General features: G+C 39.3%; 1 protein-coding gene across 1 annotated transcript; it reads right to left on the bottom strand.

Annotated features, from left to right (window-relative positions):
• Positions 1–3087: 3087 nt before the first annotated feature.
• LOC100349939 (alcohol dehydrogenase 1) lies at positions 3088–22008 on the bottom strand. Its single transcript, XM_070047209.1, is given in 12 exon segments — positions 3088–3645; positions 3809–3862; positions 4357–4510; positions 6622–6738; positions 9605–9865; positions 10065–10311; positions 10417–10504; positions 15077–15098; positions 15100–15216; positions 17813–17914; positions 18304–18417; positions 21894–22008. Coding segments are annotated over 10 exon segments (1206 nt in total). The 5' UTR covers positions 18352–18417; positions 21894–22008; the 3' UTR covers positions 3088–3645; positions 3809–3812.
• Positions 22009–22326: the final 318 nt, after the last annotated feature.

Here is a 22326-nt window from a genome sequence, read left to right as displayed (position 1 = left end):
CAAAAAGAAGCCGAGTGCTCCTGTTTTTCTGTATCCTGGAACACATTAAGGAATATTTGCTTTATGTTCTGCGGACCTGTTATGCACAGTTATCATTTCTTTCTTCTTCTTCTTCTTTTTTTTTTTTTTTTGACAGATAGAGTTAGACAGTGAAAGAGAGAGACAGAAAGAAAGGTCTTTCTTCCATTGGTTCACTCCCCAAATGACCACTACAGCTGGCACTGCACCGATCCAGTGCCAGGAGTTAGGTGCTTCTTCCTGGTCTCCCATGCGGGTACAGGTCCCAAGCACTTGGGCCATCCTCCACTGAAAATGAATCTTGATGTGAATGGAAGGGGAGAGGGAGCGGGAGATGGGAGGGGTGCAGGTGGGAGGGAAGTTATGGGGTGGGGGGGAGCCATTGTAATCCATAAACTGTACTCTGGAAATTTATATTTGCTAAATAAAAGTTTTAAAAAATATTTTAATGATTTTTATGTTTAATTTTTAATCAGTCTAGAAATTTTATTTCAAGTGTAAAGAATCTAATTTAACTCCTCATGCCCCTACCAATCACCAAATTTTGCCTGTTGTTCTGAGTAAAGGATGTACTTATTGAGTCATTCTTGTTGGATTGTATCTGTGGACCATGTATGAGTGGATAAATTGGGGACCGTAGAGGTCAACCTGATGTCTTTATTTTCATACCTGGGGGTGTGAGGCTATCAGTGAAGACCAAGAAAAATCTTCTATCTGTTTATCTTCTGTCCCAGATCCCGTTGCACATTTCAAGTTTCTTGTCTTCTAGGCTTCTCTGAAAGTATAGAGATCCTCTAGCTTAGGAAGCTGACCTTGGTGGCTGGGTATTTCCAACCCCAAACTTCTTTTTTTTTTTAAGATTTATTTATTTATTTGAAAGTCAGAGTTACACAGAGAGAGAAGGAGAGGCAGAGAGAGAGAGAGAGAGAGAGGTCTTCCATCTACTGGTTCACTCCCCAATTGACCGCAACACTCAGAGTTGCCCTGGTACAAAGCCAGGAGCCAAGAGCTTCTTCTGGGTGTCCCACATGGGTGCAGGGGCCCAAGGACTTGGGCCATCTTCTACTGCTTTCCCAGGCTATAGCAGAGAGCTGGATTGGAAGTGGAAAAGCCAGGACTCGAACCACCACCCATATGGAATGCTGGCACTGCAGGTAGTGGCTTTACCCACTATGCCACCATGCCAGCCACAACACCAAACTTCTATAATGAGGCATTGTGACTTCCAACTCTTTTCTACTTTTTAAAAATGTATAATATGTTCTTTTACCATTTATTATCATGACTTTAGGTTTCTTTGATATTTTTTATATTTTATTTGAAATAGTTATCATTTTATTCTTTTACAACTCAGTTCCTCATAGTCTTCCTTGCCATTCTATTCTTTAAAATGTCTTAATTATAGTTAATTTTAATTCAATTTTCTAGTTTAAAAATTGTTGTCTTATCTTTTTTCTTTCTTCAAAATTTCAAATATATTATTCTTTAAAGTTTTAGAATTCTTATTTTTTTAATTTCTACACTTATACACATGATCTCCAGTCTTCACAGCATACTATAACATTGTTTTTATTTTTCCCAGTTTACAATGTGAAATTGATATTGAGAGCAGCAAGGGCTTATTAAAGTGATAAAGCTAGTCTGGCATAATCATATTCTAACTATTTCCCTTTCTTTTTATCTTCATGTGTTCTCTTTGATATTTGACCTCTCCCAGTAAGTCAGTGAGGTCTTTCTGAGCTCAAATTAAAGGAAAATATGTTGCCATTGAAAGAGTGGCACAGGAATTTTCCTCTTGACTTTTGCTTTTCAAGAACCGAAAGGTTAAGGTGAATTGAAGTGACTCAAGTCAGAGAGAAGGAACATGATTTTAAAAACAAAACAAAAAACAACAACAAAGGATAAGAGGAGCTACTACTCCTCCTCCACTCCCCTTCTCCTAATCCTCTAACCCTAGATGAGGAAGTTACAACCCCAGTTAGGTGAAGAGAAAGGCTTGAAAGGAAGCAATGAGGTTGCAGATGTGGTTAATTTGTTCTGAGAGACTCCTACACCTTATCAGGGATCGAGGTGGTAAGATTTCCCAACTGGGCCTTTGTGTTTGGAAACATTTGGGAACCACGCCTCACCACTTCGTGGGTACAGGCATAGATGGTGTGATGACCTGAAGATAGAAAATGGCTTAGAGTATCCTGAAATAATCTTCCAAAGACATATGATACCTCAGCATGTTGGAAGCAGCAAAATCATCATGTCAGCTCTAGAGTGGCATGGGAGGGGACAGAAAAGTCTGCCAGAAATGAAGGTACCTTGAGAATGGGAACAAGGGGTGTGTTAGTGGCAAGTTTCACGAACTGATTTCAGAATTCAGTTGGGTTGATAGACATATGAGCGTTGTCATCAATTAAAAGTCACCATTGCTCTTTCTAAAGTCAAGAAGGAGTTTTTTTTCAACTTTTATGTAATAAATACAAATTTCCAAAGTACAACTTTTGAATTACAGTTTTTCCCCCCATAACCTCCCTTCCACCCGCAACCCTCCCATCTCCCGCTCCCTCTCCCATCCCATTCTTCATAATGATTCATTTTCAATTATGTTTATATACAGAAGATCAACTTGGTATATACTAAGATTTCAACAGTTGCACCGACACAGTTACACAAAGTATAAAGTACTGTTTGAGTAGTAGTTTTACCCTTAATTCACATAATTCAACACATTAAGGACAGAGATCCTGCATGGGAAATAAGTGCACAGTGACTCCCATTGTTGATTTGACAGTAGACATTCTTATTTATGATGTCAGTAATCACCCTAGGCTCTTGTCATGAGCTGTCAAGGCTATGGAAGCCTCTTGAGTTCACAAACTCTGATCTTATTTAGACAAGGCCATAGTCAAAGTGGAAATTCTCTCCTCTCTTCAGAGAAAGGTACCAGGAAGGAGTTATATAACAAATTCTCAGAACTTTATTACAATAATATTCAAGTGCACTCATTTCATTTTGTACAACCACGCTGCCTTCTTATCTCCAATGCTTCTCTTTCCTCTGCACTAGAATAATCAGAGAGGTGAAACAGGAAAGGGTGGAAGGCCCCAAGGATGCCCTTGGAACCTTTATCATCCGTTAACTCAGAAGAGCAGAACACAGCAGATGCTGAAACATAGAAGTGAAATTATTAGGTGAATAAATTACGTAGGAAACAGTGATTTCATCAAAACAATTATGCACCTTGTAATGAGAAGCGTTACAGCCTTGCTCTCCCCAACCTGACTCCAAGTTCACTCTAATTTGTCTGTGTGAAATATCACTGTCTGATAAGGGTCTGGGTTAGGATTCAATGTCTTCCATGAAAGGAATATTCCAACTCTGAGTGTCGTTCTTGCTGGCTGCATGACAAGACACAAGACACTCAAACCCTCTGCTGCACCTTAGAACAGCGTCCTCTAGCACCAGACACTTGACCCATGGCCAGATGGAGAAGGAAAACTTTGGTTCCCCTGATTCTTTCCCTTTTGCAGAGTGTCATTGACTGCTGGATCCCTTCTCCCATCCTTGATACTCTGTTTCTAAAATTCCAATAAGGTTTTCTTGATTCTTTCTTCCTGACTTAAATGGACTGTTGTGCTAGGTCAAAACCAACAAGGAATAGTAAAAGTTAAAGATCTAGATTTTGAAAAATTAGCAAATGAGCAAAGGATATGGGTAGAGTTGGGAGAGAACATGAAGGGGAGACTTGCTTAGAATCAGAAGGAGGAAACTAATGTATTTGTCACAGAGGTATGCTTACTTGTTTACTGCTCAGTGCTCATTTTCTGCCGTGTTTTCATCACTTGTGACAGTCCTGGAAAACACTGTGCCATCAATAAATATGTGCTGATTGAATATGTGAACAAATCAGCATGTACTGAACATGCTAGCAGAGGCAGACTGACTGGATATCAGAAATTGTGCAGAAAGAATTCATACTCTGGGTGGGAGTCTAAATCTCCAAGGATTTCTTACAAGATTTCTTGGCCCCAAATGACAACTCATTTATCTTGGGCATTTCTATAACTCAGAAAATAATACATGTTGAATAATGTGGGATAGAATGGCCCTTGGTGTTATGATAAATTCTTGAACATGCCTTTGAAATAGGTTGATTTCACTCTTTTCTGAATAGGGTCCTTTGCGAAAAACCTTTTTTTATCATGGTGCTGGTAGAAAGTAGGATTAGTGTGTGAGTGATATGAAAGGTCCAAGTAGCCGTGTCATTTGCACAGAACCACTTAGAAGTGTTTGAAGTAGTTTTCTCTGTCAGTTATTAGTGTACAGATAAGCAAACAAAACACTCACGTTTTCCAGCATGGTACAACTCAAAGGCCTCATGGAGTTTATCGGAAGACAGCTGATGGGTTAGTAATGGGTCTATATTAATCTTATTTTGCAGGTAGTCAGTTACTAACTGGAGAATACAGTCTCTGGTTTTATAACCTGCAAAACAAAAAGGCTATAATAATAAGACTCAAGATATATCAAACTAGCCAAAAGAAAGAAAAGAAATCAAGTAAGTCATGAAATAGGCAAGGCACTCCTCTGAGAGTTTGCCATTGAAGTAGAAGTTAATTTTTCTGAACCTCAGAAGATGTAGACTAATGTAGCTAAATGTGGTTGGCATAGAAAATTCTTTTTTTAACTTTTATTTAATAAATATAAATTTCCAAAGTACAGCTTTTAGATTACAGTGGTTTTTTCACCCCATAACATCACTCCCACCCGCAACCCTCCCATCTCCCGCTCCCTCTCCCATTCCATTCACATCAAGATTCATTTTCAATTATCTTTTTTTAAATTTATTTTTGACAGGCAGAGTGGACAGTGAGAGAGAGAGACAGAGAGAAAGGTCTTCCTTTGCCGTTGGTTCACCCTCCAATGGCCGCCGTGGCTGGCGCACTGCGGCCGGCACACCGTGCTGATCCGATGGCAGGGGCCGGGTACTTATCCTGGTCTCCCATGCGGGTGCAGGGCCCAAGCACTTGGGCCATCCTCCACTGCACTCTCTGGCCACAGCAGAGAGCTGGCCTAGAAGAGGGGCAACCTGGACAGAATCCGGCGCCCCGACCAGGACTAGAACCCGGGATGCCGGCGCCACAGGCAGAGGATTAGCCTATTGAGCCACAGCGTTGGCCTTCAATTATCTTTATATACAGAAGATCAATTTAGTATATACTAAGTAAAGATTTCAACAGTTTGCATCCACACAGAAACACAAAGTATAAAGTACTGTTGAGTACTAGTTATAGCATTAATTCACATTATAAAACACATTAAGGACAGAGATCCTACATGAGGAGTAAGTACACAGTGACTCCTGTTGTTGACAATAAATTGACACTCTTGTTTATGGCATCAGTAATCTCAATAGGCTCTTGTCATGAGTTGCCAAGGCTATGGAAGCCTTTTGAGTTTGCCAACTCTGATCTTACTTAGACAAGATCATAGTCAAAGTGGACGTTCTCTCCTCCCTTCAGAGAAAGGTACCTCCTTCTTTGATGGCCCATTCTTTCCTCTGGGATCTCACTTGCAGAGATCATTCATTTAGGTTTTTGTCTGTTTGTTTGTTTTTTGTTTTTGTTTTTGTTTTTGTTTTTGTTTTTGCCAGGGTGTCTTGGCTTTCTATGCCTAAAATACTCTCATGGGCTCTTCAGCAGATCCAAATGCCTTAAGGGCTGATTCTGAGGCCAGAGTGCTGTTTAGGACATCTGCCATTCTATGGGTCTGCTGTGTATCTCACTTCCCATGTTGGATCGTTCTCTCCTTTTTGATTCTATCAGCTAGTATTAGCAGACACTAGTCTTGTTTATGTGATCTTTTTGACTCTTAATCGTATCATTATGATCAATTGTGAACTGAAACTGATCACTTGGACTAGTGAGATGGCATTGGTACATGCCACCTTGATGGGACTGAATTGGAATCCCCTGGTATGTTTCTAACTCTACCATTTGGGGCAAGTCCAATTGAGCATGTCCCAAATTGCACATCTCCTCTCAATACCTAGGATGTCTTTGGAGAAAAATTAAGCCAACGTTCAAGTTACTGAGTTGAAAAGTGACTCTTAAACAAGCAGTCTCCAGCCCTCCTGCTAGGCTAACCATTATAAAACCATTTCCTCCTTTCTCTGTTTTCACAAATATGGTGGGGACGTGGAAACCCACCACCAGGTAAATGGTGGAGGTGGGAGCATTCATTTACTAATATTGCTCAGAAATAGAGCTCTGCTGGGGAGACAAAAACTAGTGCTAAAATGTTAGGTTAACACATGTAATTGTTCAGCAGATACCGCTGTTACAATACTACAACAAACTTTTAATCCACCAGTGCAGAACCAAAGTTAACTCAATTATCCCCAGCTCTTTAAAACCCCCAAACTCTTTTGCAACTAATGAAAAATTATTTTAACTACAAAAAAATCCATATTTAAATTAATTAAAATTAATTTGAGAATATATGTGTTTTCAAAGACTGTAGCTTTGACTTCTGTGTCTCTGCAGAGTTGAAAGGGATCTCACAGAGGGCAACCAGTGGGCCATTCTATTCACCTACCTACCTCCTAAACACACTTGTTCCTCCTGGGACAACCGTTAGTGCATCAAAGGAAAGCTGTGATTGTAATGGAGCCAACCCGGCAATCAGACAGACGCCATAGTCCCGGTGACAGGAATCCCAAGCAGAGATCTGATAATGATAATAATGATCATAAGCATGTTCCCAGACGTGAGTAACAGCTGCTTTCTGAGACGAAAGGAACCTGAAGACGCTAGATTGTGACCCACCTTCCGGGCAGATTCTACTCTAACATCAATTTCAACCAGACAAGTGATGGGAATCTTATTAGGGAGGCTGTAGAGTTTGGTGGTAAAAAACACAGACTCTGTTATTTGCATGACCTCAGGCAAGTTAGTTGCCTCTCTAGTGCTTCAGTTTCCTCATTTGTAAATAGAATAAAGCTACTCACTTCAAAAGATTATTATGAAGATTAAATGAATTATCGTTCTTAAAACGTGGAATTAGCTGGCGCTGCAGCTCATTAGGCTAATCCGCCACCTGCGGTGCTGGTACCCCAGATTCTAGTCCCATTTGGGGCACCAGATTCTGTCCCGGTTACTCCTCTTCCAGTCCAGCTCTCTCCTGTGGCTCGGGAGGGCAGTGGAGGATGGCCCAAGTGCTTGGGCCCTGCACTCGCATGGGAGACCAGGAGGAAGCACCTGGCTCCCGGCTTCAGATCAGCACAGCGCTGGCTGTGGCGGACATTTGGGGAGTGAACCAACGGAAGGAAGACCTTTCTCTCTGTCTCTCTCACTGTCTAACTCTGCCTGTCAAACAAACAAATAAACAAATATGTGGAACATTATCTGAAACATAGTAAGTAGTGAATTAAATAAAATTACACATTGCCTCTTTGTTCTTTATACTCTTCATACTCTTTATTCTTTACCTGACCATTTCACTTGCCATACCTCTCTCCCCAACTTATTTCCACTAAAACAAAATAAAAAATATAGTTGTATGTATGTGCAACTTCATTCAAAAACCCAAGTTTTATAAGGATGTATAGAATACATGTCCATGTATATTTTATCCCAATTTCTGGATGTTAACCCTGTTTCCTTTCCCTATTCCATTTTGCTGCATTTGCCTCTTCTATCGCCTACACCACGGCTATACTTCCTGTATTCTTTGACCAACTACACTAGGTGCACACTTAAGTATACTGAATGTTTGCATCCTCTCCTCTGACTATCAGAATCAAGAGAACAGTACTTATTGCCTTGACCCTTGTATCCCTGGAGCTTAACTCACTAATGCATAGAAGCTTAACAGTTTTCCTGGGAGTAAATGATTGTATTATAGAAAACATAAATATCACATGTGAGTCAAATGATGTCCATACCCAAATATAAGATGCAGAGAGGGGCTGTTATTAGAGCACAGCAGGTTATGCTACTGTTTATGATGCTGACATGCAATATTAGAGTGCCAGTTGAAGTCCTAGCTGCTCTACTTCTGATCCAGCTCCCTGCTAATGTGCCTTGGAAGGCAGCAGATGATAGCCCAAGTGGCTGGGTCCAGTCATCCATGTGGTAGACCAAGATGGAGTTCCTGGCTCCTGGCTTTGGCTTGGTCCAGACCTGACTGTTGTGGCCATTTGGGGAATAAACTAGTAGATAGACGATATCTCTCTGTGCCTTTTTTTTTAAACAGGCAGAGTTAGACAGTGAGAGAGACAGAGAGAGAGTTATAGACAGTGAGAGAGAGACAGAGATAAAGGTCATCCTTCCATTGGTTCACTCCCCAAATGGCCGCCACGGCCAGTGCTGTGCTGATCCAAGGCCAGGAGCCAGGTGCTTCCTCCCGGTCTCCCATGTGGGTGCAGGAACCCAAGCACTTGGGCCATCCTCTGCTGCCCTCCCAGGCCACAGCAGAGAGCTAGACTGGAAGAGGAGCAACCGGGACTAGTACCTGGTGCCCCAACCAGGACTAGAACCCAGGGTGCCAGCACCACAGGTGGAGGATTAGCCAATTGAGCCACGGCGCCGGCCTCTCTCTGCCTTTCAAATAAATTAATAAATAAATAAAAATTTTAAAATCTACATTGATACAAAGAAAGAGCTGAGAATAAAGAAAAGGGAATATTGGTATTGTGTTGCATGTTTTGTATACTGTAATGACATATATCCAAGTATATATTTCTTTCATTTTAAAATGAATGTTTCAGAGGTAATCTACATTTTTTTTAGTTTATTTGAGTAGCTGGTGTTGTGACACAGTGGGTTAAGTCAGGTGGGACACCAGCATCCCGTATCAGATGCCAGTTTGAGTACTGGCTGCTCTGCTTCTGATCTAGCTCCCTGATAATGTTCCTGGGAAAACAGTCAAAGATGGACTGAATACTTGGACACCCAATGCCCATGTGAGAGACCCAGATGGAGTTCCAGGCTCCTGGCTTCAACCTGGTCCAATCCCAGTAGTTGTGGCCATTTGGGGAATTAACCCACAAATGGAAGATTCTCTCTCTCTCTCTCACTCCTCTTCCTCCTCCTCCTCCTCTCTGCTTTTCAAATAAATCCTAAAATAAAAGTTTATTTGAGAGACAGAAAGACAGATAGGCAGACACACAAACACAAACACAAACACATAGACACGAGAATGAAAACTCTTATCCACTGGTTCACTGTCCAAATGCCTGCAAAAGCCAGAACTAGGCGAAATCAAAGTTGGAAGCCAGGAACTCAATCCAGTCTCCCATGTGGGTTTCAGGAACCCAGTTACTTGAGCCATCATCACTGCCTTCTAAGGTCTGTATGAGCAGGAAGCTAGAATCAGTAGTTGGAGCCAGGAATTGAATCCAGATAATCTGATCTAGGTCATGGATGTCTTAACTGCTAGGTTAAATAACCTCCCCTACATTCTAGTTTTGATTTGGGGTCCACACTTCATAAATGTATTTCTAGGAGAGTTTATACTTCTAGGAGAGATTATTCAACTTGTACTCACATGTTGACAGGCAGTACCCTTTCACTGTGCCCCAAGCACCACATACCATGGCATCAATGAGTCCAATGGCCTCAAAGGCAAAGTCAACACCAACACCTGTCATTTCCACCACCACCTCCTGGACAGGCTTCTTGAGGTTCCGAGGGTTGAGACAGTCAATGACCCCTAAAGCTCTCGCCCAGGGAAACTTCTGCTCATTGATGTCAACCCCAGTGATCCTGGAAGCACCAGAGGCTTTGCAGCCCATGACAATGGCTGAACCAATTCCTCTAAGTCCAAAAACCACACAGGTGGAATCTGGAGTAACCTGCAAATTCATAAAAAATACTTGTATTAGGAATCAAAGGTGGGCATATATAAAATTAAGTAAACAAATAAACAAAAAATATTCATTGGGACTTTTGGAATTATTTACACTGGTTGAACCATTTGGAGAATTGGTCAGGTTTTGATGTTTTGTCAGGAAAATCACTATGGCACATGCTAACACGCAAATACTTCCTCACCTTGGCTGTGTGAACAGCAGACCTGTAGCCTGTAGGTAACTCACAGCTTATGAGGCACACTTCATCCACTGGAGCACCAGCATCAATTTTTGCCACTGCAATCTCAGGCACAACCGTATATTCAGTGAATGTGCTTGCGTGGAAAGAGTGATAAATCTTTTTTCCTTTGCAGGTAAATCGGCTGGTCCCATCCAGCATTAATCCAGAAGAGGGTAGAACACTGTTCCATGACATAAATACAGGCACCCTCACAGACATATGGAGTTGTAAAGAGAAAAACGAACACTGTTAACTATAGGTCAATGCTTGTGCTATATAAGCAAATAAAAGAGTGAGGGGAAAATCTACTAACTCTTGCTTCTCACAGAAGTTTCCTTTGGGGTGCAAGCAGGAACTGCATTCTCTGCACTGTGGAATAATGAGTGTGAGGACTTTATCTCCTATACAGAGAAAAAATTATATAATCAATAGTTTGAAACCATTATTGGAATAAAAATATAATAGTATGTTTACAAAAATCTCATTGAGTTGCTTGAAAACTTGCTGTGGACACACTCTGGCAGCCAGGGTAACCCCTGTGGCTATTCAATGGGAAAATCATTTTACCTGGTTTCAGAAATCCCATTATTAATTTGCTGCTATTGTGGTTCACATTGTTTTGCCTTTATATATTTAAATTTTTTTTTTGCATTATGTCATTTTTTTTAACTTTTATTTAATGAATATAAATTTCCAAAGTACGACTTATGGATTACAATGGCTTCCCCCCAATACCGTCCCTCCCACCCACAACCCTCCCCTTTACCACTCCCTCTCCCCTTCCATTCACATCAAGATTCATTTTCGATTATCTTAATATACAGAAGATCAGCTTAGTATACATTAAGTAAGGATTTCAACAGTTTGCTCCCACACAGAAACATAAAGTGAAAAATAATAGATGATTTTTTTTAAATGATGATGAAATCAGAGCAGACCTATTGTCATGTTTAATCCCAGCAAGAGTCAAGTTGGGAATTGATAATTTCTTTTTTTTTTTTTTTACAGAAGATCAGTTTAGTATGCATTAAGTAAAGATTTCAACAGTTTGCACCCCCACAGAAACACAAAGTGAAATATACTGTTTGAGTACTCGTTATAGCATTAAGTCTCAATGTACAGCACATTAAGGACAGAGATCCTACATGAGGAGTAAGTGCACAGTGACTCCTGTTGTTGACTTTACCAATTGACACTCCTGTCTATGGCATCAGTAATCTCCCTATGCTCCAGTCATGAGTTTCCAAGGCTATGGAAGCCCTCTGAGTTCTCCGACTCTTATCTTGTTTAGACACGGTCATAGTCAAAGTGGAGGTTCTCTCCTCCCTTCAGAGAAAGGTACCTCCTTCTTTGAAGACCTGTTCTTTCCACTGGGATCTCACTCACAGAGATCTTTTGCCAGAGTGTCTTGGCTTTCCATGCCTGAAATACTCTCATGGGCTTTTCAGCCAGATCCGAATGCCTTTAGGGCTGATTCTGAGGCCAGAGTGCTATTTAGGACATCTGCCATTCTATGAGTCTGCTGAGTATCTCAATTCCCATGTTGGATCACTCTCCCCTTTATTTATTCTATCGGTTAGTGTTAACAGATACTAGACTTGTTTATGTGCTCCCTTTGACTCTTAGTCCTTTCATTATGATCAATAATATAAAGAGAATATATTTCATGGATTTCATAGGTACAATTCTAAGAAAATCATACTTTCCTTGCTCCTTTTTCCTTCCCTCAATCCCCTTTTTCCTTCCTTTCTTTTTTTTAGTTTTATTTTTGTAAAACCATAATTTAATTCCAATCTATATTCAAAGGCTTAATTACCACTAACCATAATATTTAACAAGTGAAAAAATATAAAGACCACAGCTCCAAAGGACTATAAACAAGGGCTAAAAACAACAATCAAATCTCAAACTGTCTCATTCCTATAAATTTTTTAAAATTCTGTATTAACTGCCACATATAAAAGAAAACATAGTTGTCCTTTGGGGACTGGCTTATTTCGGTAAGCATAATCATTTCTAGTTGCATTCATTTTTTAAAGAACACAGGATTTCATTCTTTTTTATGGCCAAGTATTATACCATAGAGTGTACATACCACATTTTCTTTATCTTGTCATCAGTTGATGGGCATCTGGGTAGATTCCATATCTTGGCAATTGTGCATTTAGCTGCAGTATATATGGGAGTACTAAAACAACAAAAGCAAAGCCAGAGGCATCACAGTACCAAATTTCTTGACATACTATCTGACAGTTATAATCAAAACAGCCTGATATCAACACAAAAACAGAGATGCAGACTAGTGGAGCAGAGTAGAAACTCCAGACATTAATGCATGCAGCTACAACCTACTAATATTTGACAAATGAGCTAAAGCCAATCCCTGAAGTAAGAACAGTCTTTCCAACAAGTGGTGTTGTGAAAACTGGACCTATGCGTGTCCCCTACCTTACACCTTATATAAAAATCAACTCATAATGGATCAAAAGTCTAAATATATGACTTGATACTATCAAATTACTAGATGAAAGCATTGAGGAAACTCTGTAAGACATTGTAATGGGCAAAGACTTCTTGGAAAATATCCCAGAAGCACAGGCAATAGAAGCAAAAGTAGACAAATGGGATTATATCAAGTTAAGATGCTTCTGTACTGCAAAGTAACTAAGTTCAGAGGCAACTGACAGAATGGGAGAAGATATCTGAAAACTATGCAACTGATAAGAGATTAATATCCAGGATCTATAAAGAGTTCAACAAAATGAACAACAACAAAATAAACAACCCAGTTAAGAAATGGGCAAAAGACATGAGCAGGCATTTTTCAAAGGGTGAAATACAATGGCCAACAGACACATGAAAAAAAAAGTGCTCAGGTTCACTAGCCATCAGGGGAATGCAAATTCAAACTACAATGAGGTTTTACCTCACCCCAGTTAGAATGCTATCATCCAAAAATAAAAAAATAACAAATGCTGGTGAGGATGTGGGAGAAAAGGTACCCTATTACACTCTTGGTAGAAATGTAAACAACCATTATGCAAGACAGTATGGAGATTCCTCAGAGATCTGAAATTAGATCTGCCAGATGACCCAGCCATCCTACTCTGGGAATTTACCCAAATGAAAGGAAATCAGCATAAGAAATCCCATTATTCTTTTTGTGAGAATTTGAGGTTATTCCACGATGGATCAATAAGTGTAAGCTTGCCTTTCCATACTTTGGAAATAGGATGATATGACCAGAAATAAGCCTTAGAAATAAGTCATCTAGTTTATCCCTTTTGTTTTCCCCTTGAAGTATTTAGTTCCACAGTAGTTGCTACCTGCCTAAAGCGGTCCAGCTAGATAGTGGCAGGGCTCTCTCCACTGAAACCCCAGCACCACAGTGGCATGCTGACACACAGCAGGCTGCTGGTGTGCTGATGTGTTTTCTTTGGTGGGGGGAGGGGAGGCTGATTAATTATCAGATGCACTAATTCCAGAGAAGAAAACAAATTTCTCTCCCTGGGCAGAGTTCTTGTGGAGTACTTCTTCAGAGGGTTGTGTATTGCAGAATGTGGAACAGGGTGGTGATTATGTTTGGATCCTGTCAGTTAGTCCTGCTAACTAATGGGACTACTAATGGGTAACTGGCTGAATGGAGTCTGGGAAGAAAATCAACACAGTCATCACAGACTTACCAAGACCTAGTCACGTGTTCTACAACACTGTCCCTATAATGGCCCTTACAATTTTTTGCAATCTCTTGCAAAGATTAGAAAGCATTAAAATTCTTATATAACTTTTGAAAAGGCATATCTTATCATTGACAGTAAAAAATTCCAAAGGGATTTCCACACAACTTCCTCTAGAATTTTTAACTACAGGGAAGTTGGAGTATCTGTCTCTCCTCTTTGCTTGATGTTCTCAGAGACATAGACCATGCCATTTTACTTTTGTCCCTCTAACTATGCCTAGTATTGGAGGCATAGATTCACTCCAAAACTGCTGACTAAATGAATACACTAATAGTGGCCTCATGAATATCCTGATTGTGCACCTTCTTAAATTTCATAATGTACCTGGCACCAAGCTGTGAAGTTATCATATTTCCTTAATCTGGGTGATGGCTCATATTCACTCTGATCATTTCAAGCATGCTAAGAATAGGAATGTCAAGATCCTTTTTAATATATCTGGGAGTAGCATACAGTTTTTATTAATATAAAGAGAATAGATTTTATGTATTTCATAGAGATAATTCTAAGAAGAATGAAATCTTTTGCAACAAAATGTATGCAACCTAAGACCATTATGCTTAGTGAAATAAGCTAGTCCCAGAAGGACAAATATCCTGTTTTCTCAGGTATGTGATAGTTAATATAGAATACAAAAAAAGTATAAGAATGAAACTGACATGATTTGATTATTGTTTTTAGCCCTGTCTATACCCCTGTGGACCAATGGTCTTTCTACTTTTTACTTGTTGAACATTATGGCTAGTGGTACATGAACTGTACTGTAGTTGCTTTTCATTGATTCTTTGAGATGTGACTATCATCCTATCAACTAGAATTCAAACTCTACACTCTACTTGATTAGAACCTTCATTTGTCAAACATTCAGCACATTCCAGCTCTGGGACAGGCACCACACTGATCATTCTATGGGACATAGATGTATGGAAGAAGTAGTTGTTATCCCTAAAGAGCTTTCCATCTACTTAGAAGCACACTGAGTCTATCTCGACTCTCATTTGGGTGTAGATACGTACAGCAGAGCTGGCTCAGTCACTACCCCACATTGGACTGCCAAGGTTGATGGCAAGCAGAAATGATGATGCAGTTCCTGGAATCGCTGTCCCTTATTCAGAAAAGAATCTAGAGCAAGGCAATTATTTTTTCTGGGCAACATGTTGATACATTTTGAGTTCTTCGTCCATGTCAAGGAGCTATGTGGCAAGGGGAAGTTTTAGTTGCCCCATTTCCTACCTGGCTCCACAGAGCTCACTCCCACTGCCGACGCTCTCCACAACCCCAGCTCCTTCATGGCGTGGGATTAAAGGAAATTTCACTGGGAGTTCTCCTTTCAGCACATGATTATCAAACCCACGGATCCCTTAAGATATCATCTGCACAGGGGTTAAGTGACCAATGATCTGCTGGTTTGGGATTTTTCTCTCTATTTTTTATCTGAAACAATAATATTAGAAGCCTTTTTTTTAATTCGATCTTTCTTTTTTTATTTCTTTTTTTAATTATTTTTATTTTTTTGACAGGTAGAGTTAAACTGAAAGAGAGACAGAGAGAAAGGTCTTCCTTTCTGTTGGTTCACCCCCCAAATGGCCGCTATGGTCGGCGTGCTGTGGCCAGCGCCCTGCGCTGATCCGAAGCCAGGAGCCAGGTGTTTCCTCCTGGTCTCCCACGTGGGTGCAGGGTCCAAGCACTTGGGCCTCCTCCACTGCCTTCCCGGGACACAGTAGAGAGCTGGGCTGGAAGAGGAGCAACTGGGACAGAATCCGGCACCCCAACTGAGACAAGAACCCAGGGTGCTGGCGCCGCAGGCAGAGGATTAGCCAAGTAGGCCACGGTGTTGGCCCTCATTTGATCTTTCTAACAGCACTCAGAAGGAAAAAGGCAGATCGTGTCACCTCCAACTTAGAGATGAGGAAAGGGAGATTTAAAGACTTTTCCAAAGTGACATGGCTCGTGTTCATCTTGGAATAATTTTGGTCATTTTAAATCCAATCTGTTTATTTTACATCATAAAGAGTTAGAAAATATAAAGGACAGGCCTATATAATAAATGGTTTTTTGATCAGGTACCAATAGTATCACCCTTGAGAAACATGGAATTTTAGGCTCAGTGTTAGAAAATATTTCTTCAATGCCCTGGGCAAACTGATTTTCAAAATTTTAATTTGTGTATTGAAAACATTCTTAAGTTAATAATGTCAAATGAGTTTTAGTTAAGTAAGACAACTATTCCAAAAATTTTACTGACATCATGAAGTTTGAAAACTTCTTAATTCATGGCCTAATTATTCTCGTCTGTGTAGGCCCAACTCAATTAGATTGAATCATAAAAATAAAACATTTCATATGTCTTAACTCCTGTATTACTGCTCTGCCTGGAATCCTGCCAGAAAAGTATAGGGACAGGTTTTCTAGTTTCTGTAGAGGGAGGCAGTACTTTATAGCTGGAGTGCTGCAATCAGCTATGGTATTAGATATGCTTAGAGAAATATACTGTGGTTTTGGTTCCCACAGTGTTCGAATGGCTTCAAGATGCTAGCAAAGGCTAGAACTGTTACTTTAGGCACACAGCAGGCTGGGATGTCCTTATTAGTTTTATCCTATGTACTACATAAAAATGGGTAATTATCTGTGGGAAGCTGCCCATAGTATCAGTTGGGGGAGGGATTGTTGGTACCATTAGGCATACCAGTCTGTAAATATGTTTTCTTCAGGGTTCAGGGTGATACTGCCCAGATCTTTGCTGCTGTAGATTTCACTTTGGTGAGCTATTCAGGAAGTTTTATGTAAGTTATAGCCTTTGTAGTTAAGGAGTCTGGCAGTATAACAGCACAGAATAGTGACTAACTAGTAAACATTTTGGCGGATGGTGACCCAACACATAATAAGTGATAACTAAATACTGTTTAGATGAATGATAAATAGAATGATATAGCTTCTGAAAAATAGTTAAATTATTAGATGCCTCCCTTTGCCTGCATTCTTACTACTTTTTATTTTGTTCTTAACCTTCTCTCATTAATGAAATAAAACCTTTAGCATAGCATCAGAATAGAGTTGGTAATTTTATTGCTAGTTCCCTATTTGCCTGTTCTGTCTTCCATACTCTGTTTCTACCCTCACCCTTTTCCTCTATCTTTTCTCCTCTTAGTGCCTTTCCAATCTGCTTTATTCTTTTTCTCTCTTACTTTTGCACCATTCCCCTCTACTTTCCCTACTTCAATTAGATATGCTATGAATAGGAACAGATAGCCTTTTATATTTGCTGTATTCACTTAATCAAGTAATTAACTTAAAGAAAGGTCAATTTAATGGTAAAGATATTCCAATCAATATTATCCCTTATATTGAATGCTTAATAATTTTGTGAAATTTGAGATTCACTGACCGAGAGCTTGATTTGAGAGTGGCAAGAGGCTTTTGATAGGCCAGTGTTTTTCCATCCCTGGTTTACGCATGGTTCAATAATTGCCAACTATTTCTAATCACATTGAAGGCTATCACGGAGCTCTTAATCCTCATTCCTGAATTTGAAATTTATTACATAGCAGACTTTTTCAGGTGAATTTTCTGAGACTATTACACCATCTGAACACACAACTATGGAGTTTTTAAAAAGTAGGAATGTATTCCTTGTTGCTTCGAATATGAGAACTTAACACTTAAAAAAATCTTCTAGGTCACATTGTAAAATATATTGTCCTATATAATGTATAGTTTGTAAGAAGTTCAATAATTAAAAAATAATCATTATAGGTGAGTTACTAATATTTTACAATTAAGAATATTTCAAAAGTTCATTAACTATTTTCATTTTAAAATTTTCTTACTAGGAAAAATGAACCAAAATGGACCAAAAATGCAAATGAAATGTATAGAACTGAGTTTCAAAACTTATATCTATATATTTTAATGAAATAGGATTTCTTTTTATTTGCCTTCAAAGATAAAGGCTAGAAGAATTAAATTTACCTTAATTTGAACTTCCCCAGGTTTTGGTGGCTCAACTTGAACTTCTTCAATTGAAAGAGGGGAATTTGTTGCCCAGGCAATGGCTGCCCGACATGTGGTTGTCTGCAAACACAAGGGAAATAATATCACATCATGTAGTGATGGAATCCGACTTTATTTTTGATTATACAAATAAGTATTACTTATTATAATTTATAATAGCGCAAAGGTCATAAAGAAAAATGGTGACCTGAAATTATAGGTACAAGCCATTGAAATCTCAGCATATTTCCTTCTAGTCTTTAAAAGTAAATTTTAGCCGGCGCCGCGGCTCACTAGGCTAATCCTCCGCCTTGTGGCGCCGCCACACCAGGTTCTAGTCCCGGTCAGGGCACCGGATTCTGTCCCGGTTGCCTCTCTTTCAGGCCAGCTCTCTGCTGTGGCCAGGAAGTGCAGTGGAGGATGGCCCAAGTGCTTGGGCCCTGCACCCCATGGGAAACCAGGATAAGTACCTGGCTCCTGGCTTTGGATCCCAGCGCGGTGCCGGCCTCAGCGGCCATTGAAGGGTGAACCAACGGCAAAGGTAGACCTTTCTCTCTGTCTCTCTCTCTCACTGTCCACTCTGCCTGTCAAAAAAATAAAATAAAAAAATTTTTAAAAAGTAAATTTTATATAGTTGAGATCATGTCATAATACATTTTTTTTACTTATTTATTTAGAGGTGGAGAGAAAGAGCAAGACAGATGCAGAGAAAGAGAGAGAGAGAGAGAGATCCCAACCACTGGTTCACTCCTCAAATGCCTACAATGGACCCAGTTTGTGCAAAAGGTGGGAACCGGGATCCCAATCCAAAAGGTCTCCTATGTGAGTGACAGAACTCCTTCCTTGACCCATTCAGGAAGCTGAACCGAAGCCAGGTATTAAACTCAGGCACTCTGATGAGGGCTGTAGTTGTTTTTTTTTGTTTTTTTTTTTTTTTTTTTTGGACAGGCAGAGTGGACAGTGAGAGAGAGAGACAGAGAGAAAGGTCTTCCTTTGCCGTTGGTTCACCCTCCAATGGCTGTAGTTGTTTTAACTAGCAGGCTAATTGCCTGCCCCTCATATAAGCTATCTTGCATTCTGCTTTTCTTGCTAGTAACAGCCACTACTTATTGGGTAATTACCATTTATTTCTTCAAAATAATCTTCTAATGATTTCAAACTACTTTGTAATCATAATTTTAAGTGGCGTCTTTACATTCTGTCGGAAAGGTCTTGATCTGCTTAATCAGTAGTAAGGATATGGATATGGAATTATTGCCACTCAACTATTATAACGTACATTGAGCTGAATGCTTTCATGCATGATTTTTACTTGCTTATTTTTCTTATATATTACTTCAGAAGCGATAGACACTATTAATGCTGAATTGATTTCCAAATCTTTTTATCAAAAAGTTGCATCATTTGGCATGTTCCCTAAAGTATAATAGAATGTTTGAATCATATTTTATTTCACCCTTATTAGCATTGAATGTAGTCATTAAACACAAAATATCTGACAGGTCAAAAAAGCTCACTCTTTCTTTTTTACTAGTACAAGGGTAATTCTAAAAGTTCATGGAAAAATCAATTAAAATATAAGTTTATTCCCCCCCATTTGGAATCCATGCATAATTTCTTCATAATATACATGTCTGTGAACTTCTTGAAGAACTTCATATGCCTGGATTTCAACATTATTGGCATCAAAATAAACATCATTTAATTCCACTTTTTGCATGAATTTTTCGAATGCCCATTTGTTTCTTTCAGTCCTAGCTAGTGATGGTAAATATTTCCTTTCTTTATGTTGGCAATTTATATTTTCTTCTCTTATGAACTGTTTGGTCATATCTTTTATGTTTCTTTTGGCATCTTGTTTTTTTTTTAATTAATGCATATGAGTTCTTTTTTTAAAGATTTATTTATTTATTTGAAAGTCAGAGTTACACAGTGAAGGAGAGGAAGAGAGAGAGAGAGAGAGAGAGAGAGAGAGAGAGGCCATCCATCCGCTGGCCCACTCTGCAGATGGCCGCAATGGCCGGAGCTGCACTGATCCGGAGCCAGGAGCTTCTTCCAAATCTCCCACGGGGGTGCAGGGGCCCAAGGACTTGGGCCATCTCCCACTGCTTTCCCAGGCCACAGCAGAGAGCTGAATTGGAAGTGGAGCAGCTGGGTCTCAAACTGGCACCCACATGGGATGCTGGCACTGCAGGCAATGGCCTTACCTGCTACGCCACAGCGCTGGCCCCAACATATGAGTTCTTTACACATTAAAGGAGCAACCTGTTGTTTGTCAATTCATTACACATGTTTTTCCTATGCTGACTTTTATCCTTTGTGAGAATTTTTTTTTTTTTTTTGACAGGCAGAGTGGACAGTGAGAGAGAAAAAGAGAGAAAGGTCTTCCTTTTTTCCGTTGGTTCACTACCCAATGGCCGCTGCAGCTGGCACGCTGCGGCCAGCGCACCGCACTGATCCGAAGCCAGGAGCCAGGTGTTTCTTCCTGGTCTCCCACGTGGGTGCAGGGCCCAAGCACTTGGGCCATCCTCCACTGCACTCCCTGGCCACAGCAGAGAGCTGGACTGGAAGAGGAGCAACCAGGACAGGACCTGCGCCCCAACCAGGACTAGAATCCGGTGTGCCGGCACTGCAGGCAGAGGATTAGCCTATTGAGCGGCAGCGCCGGCCCCTTTGTGAGAATTTATACATATATATTTAATCTTGAATAAAATTATGCATATATTCATATATGTTTCAAAATTTTCATTTGTAAAAGTATATTTTCCTTTTTGATTTATTTTGTTTCTATGCTTTGAAAATTTTCTTTATCTAGAGACCAATCACATAATCCTTATCTTGTTTTCTAGGTATTTATAATTTCAGTTTTAAACATTTAACTCTTAAATTGATCTGAAAATTATTTTGTTGTGCTGTGCAAAGTTAGCATACAAATTGTCCCAGCCTGAACTGGTGACCAATCACGTCTTCATTTTCTAATTAAATTAGAACCTTTACTATAGGCAAGATTTTATATTTCAGAGCTTCTTTTTGGAGGCTAATTCCATTGTTCCAGGTATCTTTCTGTCTATTCTTGCAACAAAACCTCAAAGATTTTAATATGTGTTGCTAATAGATTTCATAATTCTATGTATTCTCTATTTGCAGGAACTTTTGCAGTAATTGCATAAGTGTTTGTAAGGCAAACTGAGCTGGATAAATCTGTCGTGTGTTCAAGAAATTTAGATTCCTGGTGAGATGATATGTGGGGTCATTTTTACAGTTATTAGAAATTATGCATGTATTTCAAAAACTTTCTTAACAAAATAAATTTATCTCTTAATTTCATTTTCCATGAACTTTTTGAATTACCTTCATACATGTCTTATAATATAAGAAAAAGGGAAATACCCAAGAAAAATTAAAATATAACAATACAGAAAATTTAAATTCTCTGGATAAAATAATTAAATAATTTTACTTTTACCTACTTATCTCACATAAAATAAACTATGAAAAATTTTTCCAGTTTCAAAACCAATACATAAACACTTGGAAACCTCAGACAAATGTTTGAAAGTTGGGAGGAAAGCATCTATTTACCACTGTTAACATTTTAGGTTAAGTCCTTTCAATTAACATCCCATGATGTTATTTTGCAAGTAATTTTTAATGACTACTTATGGTTTTACTGCCTAATGCACCATAATTTTTAAAATCAGTTTCCTAGTATTTCACACATGTTGCTTCAGTGTAATACTTTTAAAAATAATACTGTAATTAGCTTATTTCTAAAACATATAATTATTTTGTTAGAATAAATTTCCAGGTCAAATGACAGGCACATTTTTAAGGCTTTACTTAGGATATTGTTAAATTATCACCCAAGAAGTTTTCAGTTAATTTATCCTCCCATGAATGAGGCATACGTTTCTACAGCTGAGGAAATACTGAGCATTGTCATTGAAAACCTTCGATAATCTGGATAAAATGATGTCTTAAGTTTGTTTCAATGTGCACTTGTTTGATAACCAATGACCATAATATGCATCTGTTTTAAAGGCAACATACTTAACTTTACCTGAAGTGTCCATGATGAGCTTTTCTGGTTTCCTCTGTGTTTTGTGGGTATACCTGGAAGAACTTGACTTCTCTGAGTTTGCCGCTTGGCAAACCAGACTGAGTATTTATAGTGTTCACAAACCAAAAGTCGTTAATAACAATTACATAACCACATACCAATATGGGGAAAACAAAACAGGTGAGTGGTTGGCAACTATGTGACAGTAAAAGACAATAAGGAATGTGAAAGAACAAGAAAGTACGATAAGGGAGGAAGTTGAGAACCCAGAAACTGACTGCATAGAGAAGCAGTTTGTTGAGTAGGCAGTGGGTGCAAAGGTAATGGAGTGATTACAGAAAAGTAGATGAAGTGTTAAGAGAAGGAAGAAAAGTCCCCTACCCATCACGTTACAACAAAACTTCTAGATTAACCTGAGTTCAACACCATGCTG

The sequence above is a fragment of the Oryctolagus cuniculus genome, chromosome 8 (assembly GCF_964237555.1).
Source record: "Oryctolagus cuniculus chromosome 8, mOryCun1.1, whole genome shotgun sequence".
NCBI classification, from domain to species: domain Eukaryota; kingdom Metazoa; phylum Chordata; class Mammalia; order Lagomorpha; family Leporidae; genus Oryctolagus; species Oryctolagus cuniculus.
This window is presented reverse-complemented; position numbering and strand designations above follow the sequence as displayed.